The sequence below is a fragment of the Frieseomelitta varia genome, unplaced genomic scaffold, assembly GCF_011392965.1.
Source record: "Frieseomelitta varia isolate USP_RPSP 00005682 unplaced genomic scaffold, Fvar_1.2 scaffold_339, whole genome shotgun sequence".
Taxonomy (NCBI): domain Eukaryota; kingdom Metazoa; phylum Arthropoda; class Insecta; order Hymenoptera; family Apidae; genus Frieseomelitta; species Frieseomelitta varia.
The window spans coordinates 74,797-94,779 of NW_025110078.1; the positions used below are offsets into that span (position 1 = coordinate 74,797).

Sequence of the window (19,983 nt, forward strand, 5' to 3'; positions counted from 1 at the left end):
GTTTCAGTTCTTTGATGCGAAGAACAAACTATTGAATAAATTTCCGATTATTTAATATCCTAAGGAATAGATTTTTTTGGACAGAAGAAATAAATTTGGAAATCTAATTTTCAAGTATTTGACACTGAAACTACCGACGACTGAAGCGTAAAATTTCCATCAGAATAAGAAAAAAACAGAAACTTTATAATACAGTGCATATTTTGTACACAATTTATGAGAAATCAAACCATTAAAAGGTGCGTTGTTTCACATCCATTTAAAATTATGAATTGGTCATTTTGACCATTTTGTTAATATAGTTCTAATGTTAATATAAAACACAGCATCAAACTATTTAGTATTGTAGGGTTTATAATTAATATTTTAAAAATTAGATCTCTGATTAGATATATTTTCTATTACTGAATACTGTAGAAAATAACCTCCGCGAGTTTGCAAATGGCAGAAATTTGAACGTAAACAGGCGTATCGGGCGGGCGATATTAGAAAAAAGTTTGGCAGTAAAGTTTCAATAGAAAGTGATTTCGATCGATCGCTACTGTGTCGACGATAAAATCGAGGTTTCGTGTCAACTTGCTGCGTGTAACGTTTTGAACGCTTCGAGGACTGTCAGATTTCATTTCAACACAAGGGAAATTGTAAAATGGCCAACCAGAATTGCTCTTTTTTTATTATTATTCACGCGTAGGCACGTTTTTTGCTTGAATCGATCAGTCAACTAATGTCAAGAATTAAGATTAAATAGTGGGAAATAATTTTACACCTTCCTGGCCTTCTCTTTTCAACGATGCATTCCCGATATTTATCGATCTTTTATTTTTCTGATACAAATTTTACACTTCTTCTATCGACAATCGAAATGATAGTAATTAGATTAATCTAATTACAGTTTAATTACCTAATATCGTAATTTTAGTCAAAGAAGTTTCCTTCTGTCTCGTTAACAATCGTAAATGTTAATACAATTTTGAGTAAAAGTGCAAAAGACACGCTTATAATCATTACGATTAAGCGGTAATCGCTTAGAACACTTTGCCGCGGTAGAATAGGATCATAAACTAATCGCGAATTACGTTCAGAATAGGTAAGATCCAAGGAACCGAGTCTCTGGAACATTTCATTGTTAAAGAGGCAGGCAATTAACTCTAACACAGAGACACACTGGTAGAAGATCATAAGCCAAGGAGTAAAACCTCAACCTCAAACAAATCCTAATTCGCTCCAACTTTCCGCAACAACAAACGAAATTGTATAAATTAACATCCAAGGACCTGGATGAGAGAATAAAGCAGACAGACGCACAAGCCTCAAAAGAGGGCGGCCATGCTCCTCTACGACCCTCGAGAGACAAACTGGAAGAGGTAAAACTGAAGTTACGAGCCTGGTGCACTCAAGAAAATTATGTAGAAACGAAAGTTCTTTCCTTCAAGCGCGGATACGTTTCCATTAATAGTTCACTTTTAGAAATCTCGTGGAAAACTTAAAAGGTGCGAAAATACACGAGATATAAATAAGGATGATTTCATTCGGGCGAAAGTATTATACAGTCTCACAAGTATCAGTATAGCATAGAGTGACTTTAAAGATATTAAAAATCATAAGATTTACTTGAAATTAAATTAAACATGTATCTGTATAATTAAATAATAATATAATTAAATTATAAGTATTAAACATGTACCTGTATAATTAAATAATAATATAATTAAATTATAAGTATTATACAGTATCAGTATAGCATAGAGTGATTTTAAAGATATTAAAAATCCTAAGATTTACTTGAAATTAAGCACAGATTTCATTGAAATTAAATTAAACATGTATCTGTATAATGATACCAGGTTGGAAAAGTTATTAGATTTAGTGAATTTTAATTTAAGGAAATAGAATAGTGGTCTTGAATTGAAAGGCAGACATTAATTATTAAACTAGAAATTTCACGTGTCATGAAATTCTTGCAATTTTCATAGAATCAACAACACTTAACGTAGAGATGATCATCGACTCAACTTTGTACTCTACAGAACCAGTCTTTATTTTTTAAAAAGATTCTTAAAGAAAAAAATTCCACAAGATTAAAAATTCTTCCGATTATGAACAAGATCAAAAAATATGTAGAAGATAAAAGAAACTGGGAAATAAAAATCAGGCAAAAAGATCAGAAAATCAACTACCGGCGACGCCTTGACGCAGAAGAAGATCTCGCGTTTTAGGCCATTCTACGGGAATAATTTCGAGTTGGTACCAGCGCCTTGGTACGCGTAACGGGGCGACCTACAAAGGTCGTATTCACGTTTTCAAAGAGCGTGTGTGCCCGTATCATAAATACACGGCCGAAACCGGTATTCGGATTACGCGGATGCGGCCGCGACGCTTCGAAATTTATGAAAAGCGTATTGAGTTTTTAAAGGGTCCTTAATGGCCATTTCACCCCTGTGAAACTCGACTGTTGGACCATCCTCTGCCATCGTTCCAGTTTTTCCTCCTCGCTTCCCTTTTTTCATCTCTATTTTCCTCCTCTCCTCTTTCCCTTTCTTTTTCCGTTTCTCGATTCGTTACTTTTGCTTTCGTTTTCGCCGATGTCGCTTCGCTCTCTCCGGATAAAGCAAGTATGAAATATCGAAGCAAGTGGATCCTCGACCCGCGGAATTTCACATCAAACGGAAATTAGTGGCTAGTCGGTGGGAGAAAAAAAAAAAAAAAAAGAACGGTCTCGTTCTCTAGTTTCCAGATAGTCGTGAAGAATGGTCAGACTTTTGAGAGAGATTTGTCGTAGTTTGAATATATGAATATTTGATCTACTAGCTCTGCTTAATATTTTCTTTTCATTTCCTAGTGTGGTTGGATATACACCGCGTAGCTCGAGACGATACACACATACGTAACAATTTGCTTCTGTAAGTTTCTGAAATAAATTTTAACTCGACAATCATTCGCTCTCGGATTCTCTCGGATCGATGATTTTCTTCTGTTTCGTTTCCGGGACAAAACAGAAACGGCATATTGTACGTCGTCAGTTTATACACAATTTTTTCCAAACTATGACTGTCAGTTTGTTCGTGAGCTCAGCTCATTGAAACATCATTCGATTTGATACATTGTAAGGTATTTACATAGTATTAATATATTTTAGAATTTCAGCGAAAAATACGTGGAAGTCCGTAGAATTTACATCAAGCATTGAAAGTTCGTTGGCTTCATAAGCTAGTTATGATGAAATATCTCATCGTTGTGAAATAAGTTGTTTCACGAGTGAAACATTGAAGGAATTTTGAGCAGAGGTCAAACGTAATGATTACTCGGAACCGTATACAAATCCACGCCTCGATTCATCCTTTTTCTGAATGTAGAGATTTGCTATCGAGTATCGCGATCAAACGAAGAATCAGCTGATTCATACTTCATTATAAGCGTCTTTTGAAACGAAGAATTACGAAGTTACGGTACTATATGAAAAAATTCACGATGGTAAGTTAATGAAAAATGTCCCTTGTGTTTTCGAAAGAGTATACTTCCATTACGTGTAAGCCATTCGTACGACATAAACCAAAGATTACAACGATGAAAATCAATTTCATCCTTCGTGAAACAATTTTCACGTTCAATGTATCTTTTAATATCGTGGAAAATAAAATTTCGCGTCTAATATGTCCTTTAATAAATGAATAAATTCCTAATTATAGAAAAACAAAGTTACAACACTTTCGTTGGCTGAAATAACACGATGAAAATCAAATTTTCGTTTCATCAAAATTACACTGTCGCGGTGATTCTACATAATACATACTACACGTGACCTCCGCTCCAAAAAAAAAAAAAAAAAAACTATTAATCCCGCATGATTAATTTCAAATCCGACCTGAAATTAAATTGCCACGGCAAAGCTCAGCTCGCCTTTCGTCGAGTCGAAACGATCATCCGCAAAACACGGAGGACATTGCAAGAGGATCAACCTTTGAGTTTCATTCTCATTACTTAACGTTCAACCTTTTACTTGTCGTTTTCATTGAAGAAACGAATGCGTAAAGGCGTCCCAGATTCGCGACGCATACTCTTTTTCTTTTGCGAGACGAGCACAAAACAAACGTCGTCGAATGATAATCCGATGCGTGTGGCCATTCAGATTTCAAACAGCAGACAACCGTGAGGGACTGTAGGGGAAGTAAAAGGAGTTGGAGCACGAAACACACTCGGCCGAGCTAGCTTCCCGGACAAAGGATATAATCGAGTGATCTCAAGTGGGCCCGTGACTGTACAAGACAGAGAGATAGAGAAGCACGCGAGAAAACATGCGAGAGACGTACACGTCGCAAAGAGAACTCGCGTGACAAAGTCGAACCCCGAGGGTTGCTGCGGACCAAGGGTGAAAATATCCGTGGACAGAAACGTTTCAATCTGTTCGACGATGTTCCTCCGTCTCTGCGGAAGTTCAAGATTCCTGGCCGGAGAAAGATAATGGCAGTTGCGCAAGACCATGAATGGGAAAATTCGGACAAATATGATTCTACTGAAATCCTATTAAATTCAAACTTAGAAGAATGCCACGCCACAGAAACCCAAAGACAGAAATACCGGATCATAACGCAAATATAAACCTGATTTCTCAAAATGGAATATAAAAAGTATTAAAATATCTCAAAAACATAAACAACTACACACATATCTAATGGCACCGTTGTTGCTAATAATCTCGCTAATGTCGATGCGACGTTAAAGAAAAATAGAAGAAGAAGAAGAATGGGAAAATTATGTACAATGATATTGTCGTGCTGTCGATTTCTATCAGATATTTCCGTCGTTGAGGAAATTACGTTAACGCTGAGGTGTTACGTTTCGCGACATGTTTTAATTTTTTTTTTTTTTTTTTCATTTTCATTGTTTCATTATGTTTGAAAGTGAACTAGAGGAAAGCTCGAAGTTTAGAAAGCTAACGTTTGGAATGAATTTTTATTAAAACACCATGGCGTGCATGATATCGTTCACATATTTGTTTATTACTTTTTAAATGGAAAAACAGTAAATAACCGAATAACGTTCAGATTGCAAGAATGCATCACTATGTATCATTGAACGTTAAAATTAATTTAAGTTGTAAGATAATATTTGCTGAATTTTAATTGCAATTTCTCGAGAAACAATTAAATACCGAAAAGAGATGAGTAATTAGGTATATTTTATTTCGCCGAAGAGAATAACACATCATTGAATATTATAATTAACCGTTCGTGGAAGGATTTCACAAACTCAATAATATCAACACTCGAATTAAATACACGTTATACCGTATTATACGTATTATTCTTCGAAAGATTAACACGTTCACTGTCGCGTGGATATTCCTTCCGTTTGTCCAATATTAATAAATTTCGTTACGAATAAATCACTCATTGTTTGGTAACACTGCGTGCTGGGGAATATTAAATATTTTTATCACTGCTGGAAATGTTATCCCACCTTGCTAAAACAAATGACGAAGAGAAAACGTAATCTTCGACGTATCAGTAACGAAACAAATAGCTGGACGAAATAATCCCATGTTTAAAACTCGAAAATAGCAAACACGACGCAACAGCGCGACGTCGAGAGAAAAAAAAAGAGAGAAAACCGAAACGATTAATTAAACAACGCTCTGTTTTTCGCTTAAAAAAAAAAAAAAAAAAAAAAAAAAAAAAAAAAAAAAAAAAAAAAAAAAAAAAAAAAAAAAAAGCGAATAACAAACTTGTTAACAACCTCATTGAATTACGATAGCTCGATACAGCGAGCCAACAAAATCCTCAAAATCTCGTTGAAAATTCTCCGTTCCGCTCGGAGAGCCCGCCCTCTTTTCCACGGGGGAAACATTACAGGTACTTTCGCGCGAAACGCGAAAAAAAAAAGAAAAAAAAAAAAAAGAAACACTACACAGCTGCAAACCAGGTAGAAATAAACTGAAAATGTTGGAGGATGGTACAGAGAGCTACATATATACATATATATATATATATATTTGGCTCTCGGAAACTGCCAACTGTCTAGTCGATTCCGAACAAAATACGCGGCGATTCGATATACGTAGTATATCTATTATTGCTATTGTGTTCAGGTGACGGTGGCGATGGTTAGCGTGTCATAAGGTACGCGAACGAAGGCAACAAGAGAAATTACTATTGCCAGCGGTGGGAGGAGGGGGGTAAGTAGTAATTTATGAGGGACAATAGGTCGTGAAAAAAAAGAGCGGGTGCAACGGCGGTACGCTCGTTTACCTTCGCGCCACTAGGTCACACCGATATTCTCTCCCGTCGGCGCTCGTCTCGCGATCGATACCAGGAATTCTTTTCCATTACGCCACGGGGATAATCGATTTTCTCTCTCCGATGGAAAGCGCCGCTCTGTATGCGTGTACGTGTACGTGTGTGTACACCTATAAACCGCATGCCACCACCAAGAAACAGAGAGAAAGCAGGAGGCACGAAGAGAGCGACAGAGAGAGAGAGAGAGAGAAAGAGAGAGGATGAAGAAAGAGAGAGATTGCGGTTCGCGACAAGGCTGCGGCTCGATTATTGAAATTACAAAACGGGAGTAGCACGATCCGCAATAACGTGGCTTTAATGAACGTCGTTTCGTAGCATGCTCGACGAAGGCAGACCTCTCCCGCCCGTCTTTCGTATAATGGAACACCTGTTCACGTGGATCGTGCACGATCGCGATCGTCTGTATCCTCTTTAACCCACCGCGATTCCCACAGGCACCCACTAGGAAAGTAAGCAAATTGATAGTTCATAGGTCCTAACGTACACTGATTTGGTACCGATATGCTGACACGTTCCTGCGCGTTAATTCACAATGGCGTTGACAGAGTCGCTGGTTTTCGCTTTCTCCTCGTGACAAAATTTCGGGTGATGATGCCGCGCAAATTATTTTGTTGAGAAGAAAAAAAAAGAAAAGTACGATGACACGTTGTAGTGCCGTGATAATAAGTGCGCGTTTATTTCAGAGACGTTTATAACTTGATCAATTTCTGGGAATTTCATAAAGTCACAGAGAGCTACGTGGAAACACAACGAGAGTGGATGTTAATCGAATTCCTGGAACTTCCTTTCATAGTCTCAATGTTACAAAACAGAAGTTAACGACGCAGATTGATCGAAATAATTGCAAATAAAATGCTGCGTCGAACGCAACGACGAGGGTCCTTTAATGGGTTAATTGTTGCAGCGTACGTTATAATGTTAGCGTTAACAATGAAATGGACGATGTTCGTTCAAAATTGACCAACATTTGCCACACAAAGAATATTATATTCGTGTTTCAACGGTTTCAACTTGCGAAACATCGTGTAAAATTTGCAAATACGACAAGTATTTATTAATTTTGAATAAATGTCGTCCATTAGGTCGTCAACATAATTTTCAACACGCTCGGAAACGAATCAACGTTGCGTTAACGTGACGTTTCATTTGCATACGCAATGAAACGCGATTTAAAACACGAACGTTTAAACGCTCGTGCGATTTTATTTAAACCTTGTTCCAGATGTTATTCAAACGATAAACCTTCATCTAGGTATCGAGGAACGTCTGTACAGAATATTTCGAATTCTTTGAGAAACACTGTCACACCTTACGAACTTCGACTGCAGATAATGACTGTCGGAAACTTAATTAGAAACTATCACACATACACGCGCTATCCCCACAATCGCTTTTTACCTGTCTATTCCATTGATTTCTCCTATCTATTTATTCCAACGCAATTTTTACATTAATTATACCTATTGTTGTTACACAATCTTCACATCAATTCTCACACTCTAACAGAAAAAGATTCACTTTCGGGTGTTGGGTCGACTTTATTATTTTCTTAAATCTTATTTAGCAATAAATAAACAAAGTAACAATAATAGAGAAATTTAAAAGCAAGCGAGCCATCGGCCGTGGATTAAAACGTTGATTGCCACGCGAAATTTATTACGTTTCGCCCATACGGAACCGAATACTTAAATTTTATAAAATATTACGTTACGATAAAAATCCAATGGAAGCGCAACTTTTAATTTTGTAGTATCATTCTACGTTATTAGTCGTGCGATATTTTGTTGATAGTATTCCATCGATCGTTCTAAAATATTCATAAAAGCACAATATCCGACAATGCGTTAAAAAAAGGAAAAAGAAAGGAATTGAAGTAGTGAAAATTTAACTATTTTCCTTTCCACTCAGGCACTCGATACCCCGAATAAAGGGAAACAAACGAAAAACGCTTGCTTTTCTGTCGCCGAAACGCAACGTCGAGAGACGGAAAACGGGATCTCGAAATTTTCACTCGAGAGTTTTTAATCCCTCCTTTCCGCGCGCTTTTGTTTCCGGCGGCAAGAAAACGCAAGTGCGGCAAGAAGTGCCGAGTAAAAATTGAATGGCAATTTCCAGCCAGGCCGGGCTTCGATTTTACTTCCATTCTCGAGCGGGATCCGATGAGAGTTGCGAATGCACGAACAAAAGCGTAGCAAGTTTCCGCTCGGATGCGCCGCGGCACACCGAGACAATCGTTATCGAATCAAGCCGGATCGATTGCCATCGGTCACGGTAAATAAATGATAAGCGGTAATTCGTATTTCGAGAAGTTCGATCGCAGCAACGGTGGGTCGAGAAGCGAGAGGTTTTACCGTTTCTGACTCGCGATCGATTCGCGGCTGTGCATCTCGAATAAACAGAAAACCACCCCTTCTGTCCACGTCCGTCATTTCCCAGCCGAAGAGGAAAGATAGTCATCTTCAATTTCTGTTCGACAGATTTCAATTTCATTTAGCAGAATGCTCGTCGTATTGCAGAGAGGAATGAAATGAAATCTTTGTCGAACGACTGTAGAAACTTTCCGTGAATATATTTCGAAGTTTCATTGTCGCTATAGTTCGGAGGCAGTTGTCATAATTGTACGTGCATTTTGAAGCGAAGCTGGACATAAAAAGTTATTACACATAACGTGATTACTGATGCACTGACATTTTTTTCCGACGGATACATTTGAAAATCAATAGAGTCATATTACAGTCTTGCTATAACGTTGAAATTTCAAAATATTTCATGTAATATATACATAAGAGTTTTCCACAATGAATAATGGAATACTGAAACCTTGCTCAGTTGAGCAACTAAACAGAAAACTGAAATGTAACTGAATAACGAAATCTCGTGGCAAAAGAAAATTGTATTTACAAGACCTGTTAATTTTCACTCGATAATAAATGAAAACTATTTCCCGACGATTAGAATTCCCACCGTTCCACCTAAAAGGTCGAAAATACGTCGATAAGGATCGCTTTCTGTTATGAAGCCAGTCGAATGCCTGGTGGTAATCGATGACCGTGTGAAAAATGAGCGAATCGCACGATTTCACCCCTTCCCGAAACGAGACTGCAAACAAACGATCGCGTGCAGAAATTACGATCGCGCAAAGGGTTAATTTATACAAATTGGCCCGGCGAAAAAAAAAAAAAGAAAAAAGAACGAGGGAGGGGAAAATCGTTCGAATAAACATGCTGGGTGAATCGGCAAACACAAACGCTCCGCCAAAATACCATGAAATACAGACTTCTTCTAATTAGAGACCACGGCTGTTCCAACCACTTCCTTTCCATCCACTGTATCGTATGAACAAACAGAAGCGAAATTCGTATCAGCATAATTAGCCGGATCATAGATATCTCTACCCTATCTGGGTTGGTATAATCGTGAAAGAATTGCCGTGGCTCAGCCAGGCAACTAATTGCGAGGTGCATATACCCAGCGGTGGATGTATTTAATTATGTGTATTTTCAAGAAATTCTTACGTTTACGTTTCAATTAATACGCGAAATTTTAATGATGATGACCGAATTTTAAGCATCCAATACTCGAGAGGTGGAGATACCAAAGTTGAAAGGTTACATCGGACAACTTTGAAAATTGGGAAAGAGGGAGAGATTTACATTTTGCAATTGACGATTCTGTTTTCATTGCTTCGTCAAGATCTACAAATTCGTAAAATATCCAACAGTATCCATCATATACGTAATTGCGAAAATTAGCGAAACTGGTAAAATTAATTAGACCTTCGAGAAGTTCACGACCAGAGTCTAAATAACTAACCGCTCTATGTAGCAATCTGCCGCTTTCCCATGCGGTATTTGCTCGCCTAACGTGGAGAACGCGAATTGCTCGCGAGGTAATGAGCGGCAGAGAAACAACAGGGTAAAAGAAGGAGAAAAAAAAGAAACGCAATTATCGCGAAAACGTGGGCGTTATTGGCAAGTGGTTCACGGAGGGAACCGGACGCGTAACGTGTGAACGCGTGTCAGCGCACGCGTTGCTCCGCGGGTCGAAAAATGGCAATGCGGATTGTAAAAGAGAAAAGACAAGAGGGTCAAGTGTCGGTGGTGGTGCATGCAGGCCAGCGCAGCGAGTGCAGAGAGAAAGAGAGAAGGAGAGTTATAACGTTATAGCAATGGGAAAATTGGGGCAGCGCCGTTGAAAACGACGCTTCATAAATTTAAAGTGCGCGCGATATTAAGGCTGGCGCGCGCAATAAAACGAACCCTTTCGGATTCAGAGGCTCAAGAACAACGCTAACTGGCCGAGCCCGCCGAAAGATAAACGCACACGTGCATTCTCCGTTCCTGACCTTATTTTCCAATTCCTTCGGGTTCCGGATATTAAACGATAGAAGGAACGACGAAACGATTTCGCGGGCTCGACGTGGTTTCAGCGTGTTTCCCCGGAGTGTTTACACGTCGTGAAACAAGGCCAGAGGCGCGAGCATAGAGCGCAACATAACACGATACGAGAATGTAACGGAAAGGTACCCGGTAGACGCTTTTCTATTTGCCAACTCTTTTAAATTTCTTTGTCAAACACGCGCTTTCATCCCCGCTACTTCTTCTAACGATCTGCGAGAAGAAATAACACATCTCTACTTGTGCACCGTGCGCAAATCCCCAAGGAAGGAAATTTTAATTGGACGTGAATATTGCATACTGGACTCGCTGTTTCAAGGTATAGGGAAAAGTCAAATATGACGTTCTAAATTCACCGGTAACGTGGACTTCGTCGATAAGGATACATGGAACCGTGCATGGAACGTTCTATAGAGCGTGGGTGGTAACTCAACTGTAGACGCGAGAAATAATTCCTGTATTAATACTCGCTTCGATTGACCTTATACGGTATAAATAATTCTACAGTCGCAATGTGAACACCTTGACAACGTCGATTTGCTCGAAGCGTGACGCAACATGCAAATCGGATGGATAAATTCTTCCAGAATTCGATTTTTTAAATAGAAAAACGAAGGATTATTAATTGCTTGAAGAAAAAAAAAAAAGACTATCTTTCGTATTTAACGATTTAGGACAATTTCATCGAACATTATCAACACTAAGTAGCTCGCTCTTTGATTCGTGGAAACGGGAGCGCGACGATTTGTAAAATGTGTCACTGTCCTAGCAAACCAACCGCACAATTATTCGTACGTGAAATGAAAAAGAAATAGCAAGTTACACGACGTTTTTTTTTTTTTTTTCTTTGCCTTTGTCACCTGACTCACTGCATTGCAGTTGAAAGCACACTTCGGGCAAGCACTCTAAAATTTACACGTACTCAAAGGCATATGGTGCGCGCTCCATGGAAACGTAAGATGTACGTTTATACACATACGTATGTTATACGTGCACGATTATTTTCAATCACGAATGTTTCTTTTTTCTTTTCTTTTTTTTTTTTTAACGTATAGAAAGCGAGCATGCCACGATCCCGAAGAAAATAAACAATTACACCTATAATTCGCATTAGAGCACCGATCCAGTTACGTGAAAGTAAAAGTGGCTGCATTGCGTGTTCTCTACCTACCTAATGAACCGCGGTTATAAACGTGTATTTTATGGACACTGTTAAGGAAAGTTGCCGTCAATTACACCGTATCGTTATTAATATAAGATCGTAAGAAGAAAAAACACGATAAGTCTATTTTTGTAAGTATTCAGATTAAAAGAAAAGTATTTTAATGTATAACAGAATAGTGGAGGTAAAGAGAATATCTTGGTTCAGAGACATAACAAAATACATAACAAATACACAATGTTTAATGTAAGAAACGACGCGTACAATCATTATCTACTAAATATTTTAAAAAATGACAAAAGCACACCAAATGAAAATTGCTCTTCTATAAATGTGACTCGTCATGCTTCTCGGCTGTTGACCTTTTATATATAAAGAAGAAACGAAGCAATTTAATCTTCGTCGAAACATCAATATCGTCGAAACTACATTCGTTCAGAAGATGTTGCTTACATTCGATGGTGTCGTCAAGTGAAAAACAAAAACCATAAGAACCGGGACAAAGACAAAAACAACGTATTATTTTATACAGCGACAGTTTTACGACGCGTTCAACCTTCGACGCTCGTTTTACATAAATCGTATCCCTGACACCAACTAACAAATCTGATCGAACTTTTCGAACTGCCCTCCTATACTAACCTCACGAAAAACATAACCACCTTGCGAGTTCGATTATCGAGTATTTATCTACATCGATAAATGACTGACAGCCAATCGACGCGTTCCAATAAGAATCGTTCCGTCAATTCGAACAAAGCACATCGCGCGAATAAATACGCAACGGAGATCCGACTCTGCGGCTTTTTCCCTTCCGAATCATTACGCAGAAACAAAAGCCAAGAACGATGCCTTTCAACTCGCGCGCCTTTCTCGTTGACTGATCAAAAAATCTATTCAAGTTTTTATTCTAAACAAGGTTACTCTTGCGTTACTCGAGTTTCGTACGAGCACGAACATCAATGTTTTCCGCGTTTTATGCTACAACTAAGGGATACGGGAAAACGCCCTTGTGACCGATTTGATTTATTTATTAGAATCGTTGCATGGTTCGCTACGTATTAACGCGCTTGTCGATTATGCAGTAAAACACGACGTGACATGTCAGCCAGCCGGTGGTGGTGGTAGTGGTGGTGTTGTGCGACAAAGGCAACAATAAGAACGTCGTCGAACAGTAAGTAAGAAGCGGACTTACCTCCTCGGCGAACTCGAAATCCCCGTCAAATTTTCGCTTGCACCTTGCTTCGGTGACCAGAAGCACCAGTAGCACCGTGGCCGCGAACATCCAGGAAAATCGCATGGCTCTTGATCCCGCGGGAGAGCACCGTCCAGCACCGTGAACCAACGAGACGAGGAGACGCCGCGCAGATCCCCCGCAACGCAAACACGTGCACCGTTACCCGATTCGACAACGATACGAACAAAAGCGATCTCCGCGGCGAACGATGACAGGCGAACAGCGTTAAAAACAGGCGCGCACGTATAAACTCCGACACACGTTCTGGTATTAACCGTGTACTCCGCAAGGCGGAAGCGTACAGCTCGACGGTCGAACGAGTTGTGACTGCGCGAACGGAGCCGAGGCGACGCCGCACTACCACAGACGCGTAGCCGTCTATTGGTCGGATTCCGGCGAATGGGGGGGAAGGGACGGTGGGGGCTGCGGGAGGTCGTCTATATAGACAGAACTACCCCTCTCTGTCTGTTCCTTTCCCATGAGCTACGTCTACCTCGGCGAGTCTCCGGTAGCAAGATTCGCGCGAGCGCGTGGTACACTGCGCCAGTCAATACCTCCACCTGCTCTCTCCGGTTCACCTAGCCGGTATTGCCAGCGAGTTGACGAGAGAAAAGAAAAAAGGGCGCGGGGAATTCGGCAGGAGGGCACCAAGAAGGAATCCAGTCTTGTATCGGACACTCGGCCAGAAAGCGGATCGACCTGACAAGATTTTCTTCCTCTTTCCTTTTCTCTACCGTTCCTTTTTCCTCTCACGTAATTTTTTTCCTTCTCGAGTCCGGATCAGATTTGGGGTCTTTTGACGAATGATTCTGAACCAGCCACGAATCTCCTTGACCCGACACCTCTTAACGTTGCTCCCATGTTTCGTTGTATATAGGTTACGTTTCGACTTTAGGAGAATCGAACTGCGATTAAGAATTTTAAAAATATTACTTTATTGTCTCGAGATGGAGATATAATAAGAAAAAAAAAGAATTTTTAATGTTACCTAAAAATAACCTTAAAGAAGTTAGAAATATGCCTTCATTTCGTTCTTTGCATCTCCGCTAACTGTGATAAATGATCCAATTGCAAATGAATCTGGTTGTTCCATTACTTTCTATACTAATGATTCTGAATTAACCGTCACAAACACTTTAAGAAGGAAGTCGAACTTCAACGATTATTTAAAGCCACGAATTGCTACGTATCCGTTACCCGAACTGTCGCAAAAAATGGCGGGAACAATGGCGGGTGGGGGTGCAAAATCGAATCGATCAAGCAATCGCTAATCGATAGTCAAATCACTCGTGAATTCAATTGGCGAGTATCGGACACGCGAAAATCTCGCGAGTTTCTTAAACGGCTTTAAACTCGACATCGTAAAATTAAGTCGTTAACGTGTTATCAAGCTTTTAAGGAAAAGTTAATGTTATCGCGTCGAGCTGAACGAGATTTCCGAGTAATATCACAATAGCGTGTGCATCCATGTTCTGAAGTTGTGTCCGAGATTTTAGGAGCGCGAGATACAAGTAGCAGGTATTGTACCCTCTACCATTCCTTTGAGCTTCGTCTTTTCTTTAAAGGTACTTAGAGACATAAACCTGTATTTCGAGTGGAAAGTTGTCACGGCAATTTATCTTACTATTTTCTTGCCGCGCAACTTGCGCTGTATCTTAACCCGCGCCTCCTTCCTGCTTGTCGAGCTATTTATTCCTCGGGTTGAGAAGTGCACGGACACTTCCCACGGGAGTAGAAACCAGGAAGACAATGTCGCGCAGACATCTCTGCAAAATAGATCGCATCACCACGGGAAAGACAAAGGGGAGAAAGGTTACTGAGCCAACACGAAGAGGTCGCTACTTCATACTTGTTACGTATTGCTTCTACTACTTTGTGGCTGCCCTGCTACGTTAACCACAAATTGACAAAGCGAAGTCTTGGCATTAGAATATGTGCACTTGATTAATTTTTCTGTGAAACATTAGATTACTTTCCCTCTTTGGGACTGTTTAAAGAGTTTGAAATTATTTTCATTATTGCAAAAGACCTTTCTAAAAGTTTACATTCATTGTCGATAGCTGAGAATCATAAGTTAGATGTAAATTTTTGACATATTTGAGGTAGTTCACTTTCTCTCTATATCAGATGTTGCTTCTGTTAGGGATTTATTGTACCAAAGGACCAATTCATCTCGTTGGTTCGGTGTCCTGTAAGACGATGTACATTCCTGGTGGTTCGTGTGTTTAAGCACAGTACAAAGCAGACATGAATGTTTCCTTAGAGACTACTTCCTCGCGAATGTAACAGTTGAACACGCATCTTCGATACAGTTGCAGTCATTATTAAGACAGCATTAGATACATCAGTAATTTAATTTCGGATTAGCTAATTCTTTAAATCTATTATTCTAAATGTACACCTCTAAGTAATTATATCAGTTTTCACATTTAATTTAATTGTCTTTGGGCATATCTTTTCTTTTGAGAATTTTTAAGGACCAGACAAGAAAAATAGAAATATAGGATTTAAATTGTTTTTAAATAGAAAATGTGAGATTTAAATCGCAAATGAATTTATTGTATTACATTGTATCCGTAATATAATAAATTGTATGGGAAAATAGATTTATTGGTCTAGAATACCCTATTATTGAATAGCCGGCCATACAAAGTTGTATCACAACCTTTACTAAGAGTATATTTAGTTTCTACTGTCCGTTATGTCTACATACATACAGTACAGTAATAAGTTTCGATCCGTAATCAAGATACAGATTTTCAAAACTTTGTACACATATTTTCCAATTTAACAAACACAAATATATTAAAATAAATAAGATACAGGTGCAAGTTGATTGCGCGAATGTGTTGCTTGTTTCGATACTGCAAGCACATGCAATAGCATTTAAATACTAACTATCGAATGTATCAAAACTTATGATGAAAGTGGGGGTAATACGTGGTATTCCATTGTGTGCCATAAAAACAAGCATGTGTTGTAGACATCAATAGATATATTGATGTAAAAATACCCCTTTATTCTCACTTAAGATGCACGTAATGCCATTTATCGACTGAAATCAAAATATCAAAATATTTTAATAAAAGTCATTTAATATTAACGTAAAAGACACAACGATATTTAATACAAAACGATACAATAGAATAAATTTTTTGAAATTAGTATCTTGAAGGTGTTTATAATTTATGTTGTAGTGGTACAATAAAGTGAAATTTATTAACTGCAAGTAAATCATAGTTATGTTATTTCAAATTAACTGAATGACTGTTAAAAACAAACGAATATTATAACCTACCAATGGGATCTACTGTCTGAGCCTCGGATGCTTCTGGAGCTTTTTCTATTACTTCATCAGCAGCTTTTGTGGTTGTTTTGAAAGGACTGCCTGCCACTGTCGTATTAGTGCTGTGTGCAATCGTTACAATTTGAGATAAGTATTTTTCTTCAAATGAAATGTTTGTAAATAGAATTTACAAACCATGCAATTCCTCCTGCAGGAGCTTCTCGTTTAATGAGATTCTGCCAATGTTGATGTACTTCCTCGACTATATGCCAAGCAAAGTCTCTTGGTTTTGCCTCTCCATTAAATGCAAACTGATTCTCTGGTTTACCATCTGGTATTTTATAAATCTTGAACCATTCAATGGTAGCTTTCATCAAACCAGGATATTGCTTCTCAATATCAGATACATCTATAAAGAATATCATACATATTTGAATAAATCAGAGTACGATTAATCTAATCATCTGTGCTGTAGAATATAAATCTTACCATTCATTTGCTCTGCCAAAGGGTCATTGACATCAATAACAATAATCTTCCAATCTGTTTCGCCTAAAATTGGAAGAAATAAAATGACATATTTGGAGAAATAATTTTTAACTATTTATTTACTATTACACACCTTCATCAATAAGTGCAACACAACCCAAAACTTTTACCTTCAAGATCTCTCCTCTTTTGGCAACCTAATCACAAGGAACATTTTACTAAATACAAAATAAAATTTTCATTAATTGACATTTGAAAAATTCCTTACCCTGTAACCTATCTCAAGAACATCAATGGGATCATTATCTCCTTTGCATCCAGTAGCTTCATCCAATACTTCAGGATTTTCCCATGTCTATTTATAAAACAGTTTTTCATATGAATAGTCTATATTGTAAAACAACTTGCAAATTTATCAAAATATTTAAATAAAAGAAAGAAAAATCTTCTAGAGAATACATAAAAGTGTATAGAGAAATACTGAATGTTAGAAAATAGACACTATAGATAATGTACCCTTGAACCAAGACTAAGAGTTTACATAAGCTTTGATAAGATATTGCTCACACTCTTAAGCAGAATGTACACAGATAGAAAAATGTGTATGTGTCATACAATCATCATTCATTTTACTCTAGATTAATGTCAATGAAATTGATGATGTCATTTTATAAATGTTAAGTGATGTTACAAAAGGGGAAATGCATTATCACTTTAGTTATAAATCCTTTTGTATTCCACTTCCTTGTACTGATAACGTAATATCTTGATAATGATTTAATCAAGTGATAAAATTACTTGTGGCAGAGCACCATAATTCCAAATATATCCATGATGAGGGAAGCAATTGGCGACATATCTCAATTTGCCCTTTTTAACATCTTGTTTAATAGGATTCAATGTTTCTTTAAGATTGATCTCCATTTTTGCATTTGTCCATCTTGGTATCTCAACGATCATATTTAGTATTTTATTAGCTTCATCAGCATAAAGTGGAATGTCATGCATGGGAGAAATTGGGCCAGCATCATTTCCTATAATACATATAACATGTAACATGTATATAAAGATATATTTCTTCATAAATTCGATTTTCTTTATGCAAGAAAAAAATTGAAAAAAAATTAAAATTCAAAAAACTAATAATCTAACTAATAATATGGAAAAAAAATAAGGAAAAGGAATCACGATGTTAAAAGATAATTGACTTAATTTTGCAGTCTTGATAAAGAAATTACATCATATATAAAAACGTGATAAATAAAGATCATGACAAGCGAGGGATTTCTTGCGAAATATTTAAGAAAGACAAACTGTATGCTTGATGAAAATGAGTTCGCAGACTAATTAATTTTAATTGATATTTCAATTTTAATTGAATTATCAATTAACACTAGTGATAATATGAATGAACTACAAACATACATGAGAAATAAAATATCGAGAATTTCTATCAGGATGAAAATATTCGTATCCTTTCACCGAAGTTAAAAAATTTCACCTTGATATTATGCGGAATATTTTTCCTATTAAAATGACGAAACTCGCGCTCTAAATACGCAACTATTTCGAAAAACATCAATCGTTTCATGCATTAAGATATACAGAAAAAACTAACACGTGCAACAAAAAAAATATGTACGTGTAATAGCTAGTTCTAACGCTTATATTAAAAATGATATAAAATATGAGAGTCACGTTACGAAAAACACAACGCTGCATAATGACATGTTCGGAAACTGTAATAGTAACAGTAGTAGTAGTACTAAAAGTGATGACGACATGTTACCAAGATCGTTGGGACTATGCAGGGATCACGATTCAACTTTAAGGTTATGTTATTCATTACTTACTAAAATAAATCCTGTAATCGGTGGTGTTTGGTGCACCTCTTTCAATCGTTGTGTATGACATTTCTCTTACGTATTTCTTAAATAGAGAGCACGGTCTTACGTTTGTTAGTAGAGTGCCGGTCGCAGCCAATCTGATCGGAGTAGCCAACTTATTTAAACCTCGGCAACGTAACACGTGCAACGTTATCAACGACATCCTGACATCTAACGTCGATATTACGTAGCAGGATTTCCGCGTAATGCGCGAGCAAATAAAATTCTGATAATTTATTATCAGTCAAAGTAATATTTTTTTCCGAAGCTGGCGATCACCATCAATAGAAAACTTACAGCGGTATTTGTTCACTTACCATTCCAAATTGATACTAATATATTGACTAAAGTGGATACTGAACACTCTCTTAAACGCTTAATTGTAATCGAATATAATTCCAATCGGTAGTCAACAATATTGATGAGTCCTTCGTCGATGGCCATAGTTCACAGATAATGCAATGAAATATAGTTACAGTCCAATGATATTTCGATTATCCCGCGTTTTAATTATCTACTCAAAGTCGTTTTAATTCCGACTACTACAGATACAGACGAGGCATATGAATAGACCTAACATACAACATATATATAAACTAACATACGTATTTTTTTATCCCATTTTTTTAAATTTCAAGGTCCATTTTCGTGTCACATCCTGTTGTATCGATTTAGTCAGGTTTTGCATCGCAGCACTACCAGTGATGAGAATTTAAATCAAAAAGTATGACGGTGTTGTCACATCTGCTTCGAGAGTTATTTATAATTGACAATTTTTCATCTAGCAGATGAATATTTCCGTTCTTTTTTAAGAATTTCTCATGAATTTTATGTATTTAATTTAGACCAAAGTTTTTTATTTTTTATTCCAAGTTATCATTTCGTTTGGAATGCGCGATTACAGCGCCCCGACGGTGAAGTATTCGATACACTTCTTTTCGAACACAATCGATATTTCTCAGGATCGATTTTTAAACAGGAAGCATGGCGGAAAGGAACATACCTCATTTACAAAGAAGAAAGTATCATCCAGAAAAATCATCCAGAAAGAAGTATCATCCAGAAGTTCTCAAGTAAAAATATAAATCAATACTTGTTAGATTTGCATTTGTATTGTGAACTTTTAAGATAAAATGTCCACTTTTGGCTTCAACTCTATCTGCCAGATTACTAAAAACAGTGCATAATTTTTAGTCCCTAAAGTAAAATTTAACCAAACAATTATTACACATA

The 19,983-nt window shown here is 37.5% G+C and overlaps 1 protein-coding gene and 1 long non-coding RNA gene across 3 annotated transcripts in view; both read right to left on the bottom strand.

Moving 5' to 3' along the window:
* The window catches only part of LOC122530343, a 56,271-nt gene extending 42,179 nt beyond the window's left edge, over positions 1–14,092 (bottom strand). Inside the window, exons 1-2 of the long non-coding RNA XR_006306973.1 lie at positions 14,078–14,092; positions 13,048–13,994 (exon numbers count right to left, since the gene is read on the bottom strand). This is a non-coding gene — a long non-coding RNA (uncharacterized LOC122530343). The remainder of the gene's footprint in view (positions 1–13,047; positions 13,995–14,077) is intronic.
* A 1,534-nt stretch (positions 14,093–15,626) lies between these two features.
* Positions 15,627–18,988, bottom strand: LOC122530339 (inorganic pyrophosphatase). 2 transcript variants are annotated; one of them, XM_043657198.1, is made up of 8 exons: positions 18,718–18,971; positions 17,663–17,898; positions 17,133–17,219; positions 16,998–17,061; positions 16,865–16,927; positions 16,571–16,784; positions 16,388–16,497; positions 15,627–16,144 (listed from the first exon to the last, which is right to left on the bottom strand). In XM_043657198.1, the coding sequence occupies exons 1-8, from the start codon at positions 18,911–18,913 to the stop codon at positions 16,113–16,115; spliced, it is 1,002 nt and encodes a 333-aa protein (XP_043513133.1). In that variant the 5' UTR covers positions 18,914–18,971; the 3' UTR covers positions 15,627–16,112. The 2 variants fall into 2 exon arrangements, with proteins under 2 accessions (XP_043513133.1, XP_043513132.1); XM_043657197.1 differs by lacking the exon at positions 15,627–16,144 and adding an exon at positions 16,255–16,312 and having other exon boundaries at positions 18,718–18,988.
* Positions 18,989–19,983: the final 995 nt, after the last annotated feature.

Bases quoted from the DNA above. Each gene is read 5' to 3' on its own strand.
- LOC122530339 (XM_043657197.1), bottom strand. From the start codon at position 18,913: ATGTCGTTGATAACGTTGCACGTGTTACGTTGCCGAGGTTTAAATAAG. The intron at 17,899-18,717 runs GTAAGTAATGAA...TATGTATTATAG, and splicing joins CGATTACAGGATTTATTTTA to GAAATGATGCTGGCCCAATT. The intron at 16,928-16,997 runs GTGTGTAATAGT...TTCCAATTTTAG, and splicing joins TGTTGCACTTATTGATGAAG to GCGAAACAGATTGGAAGATT.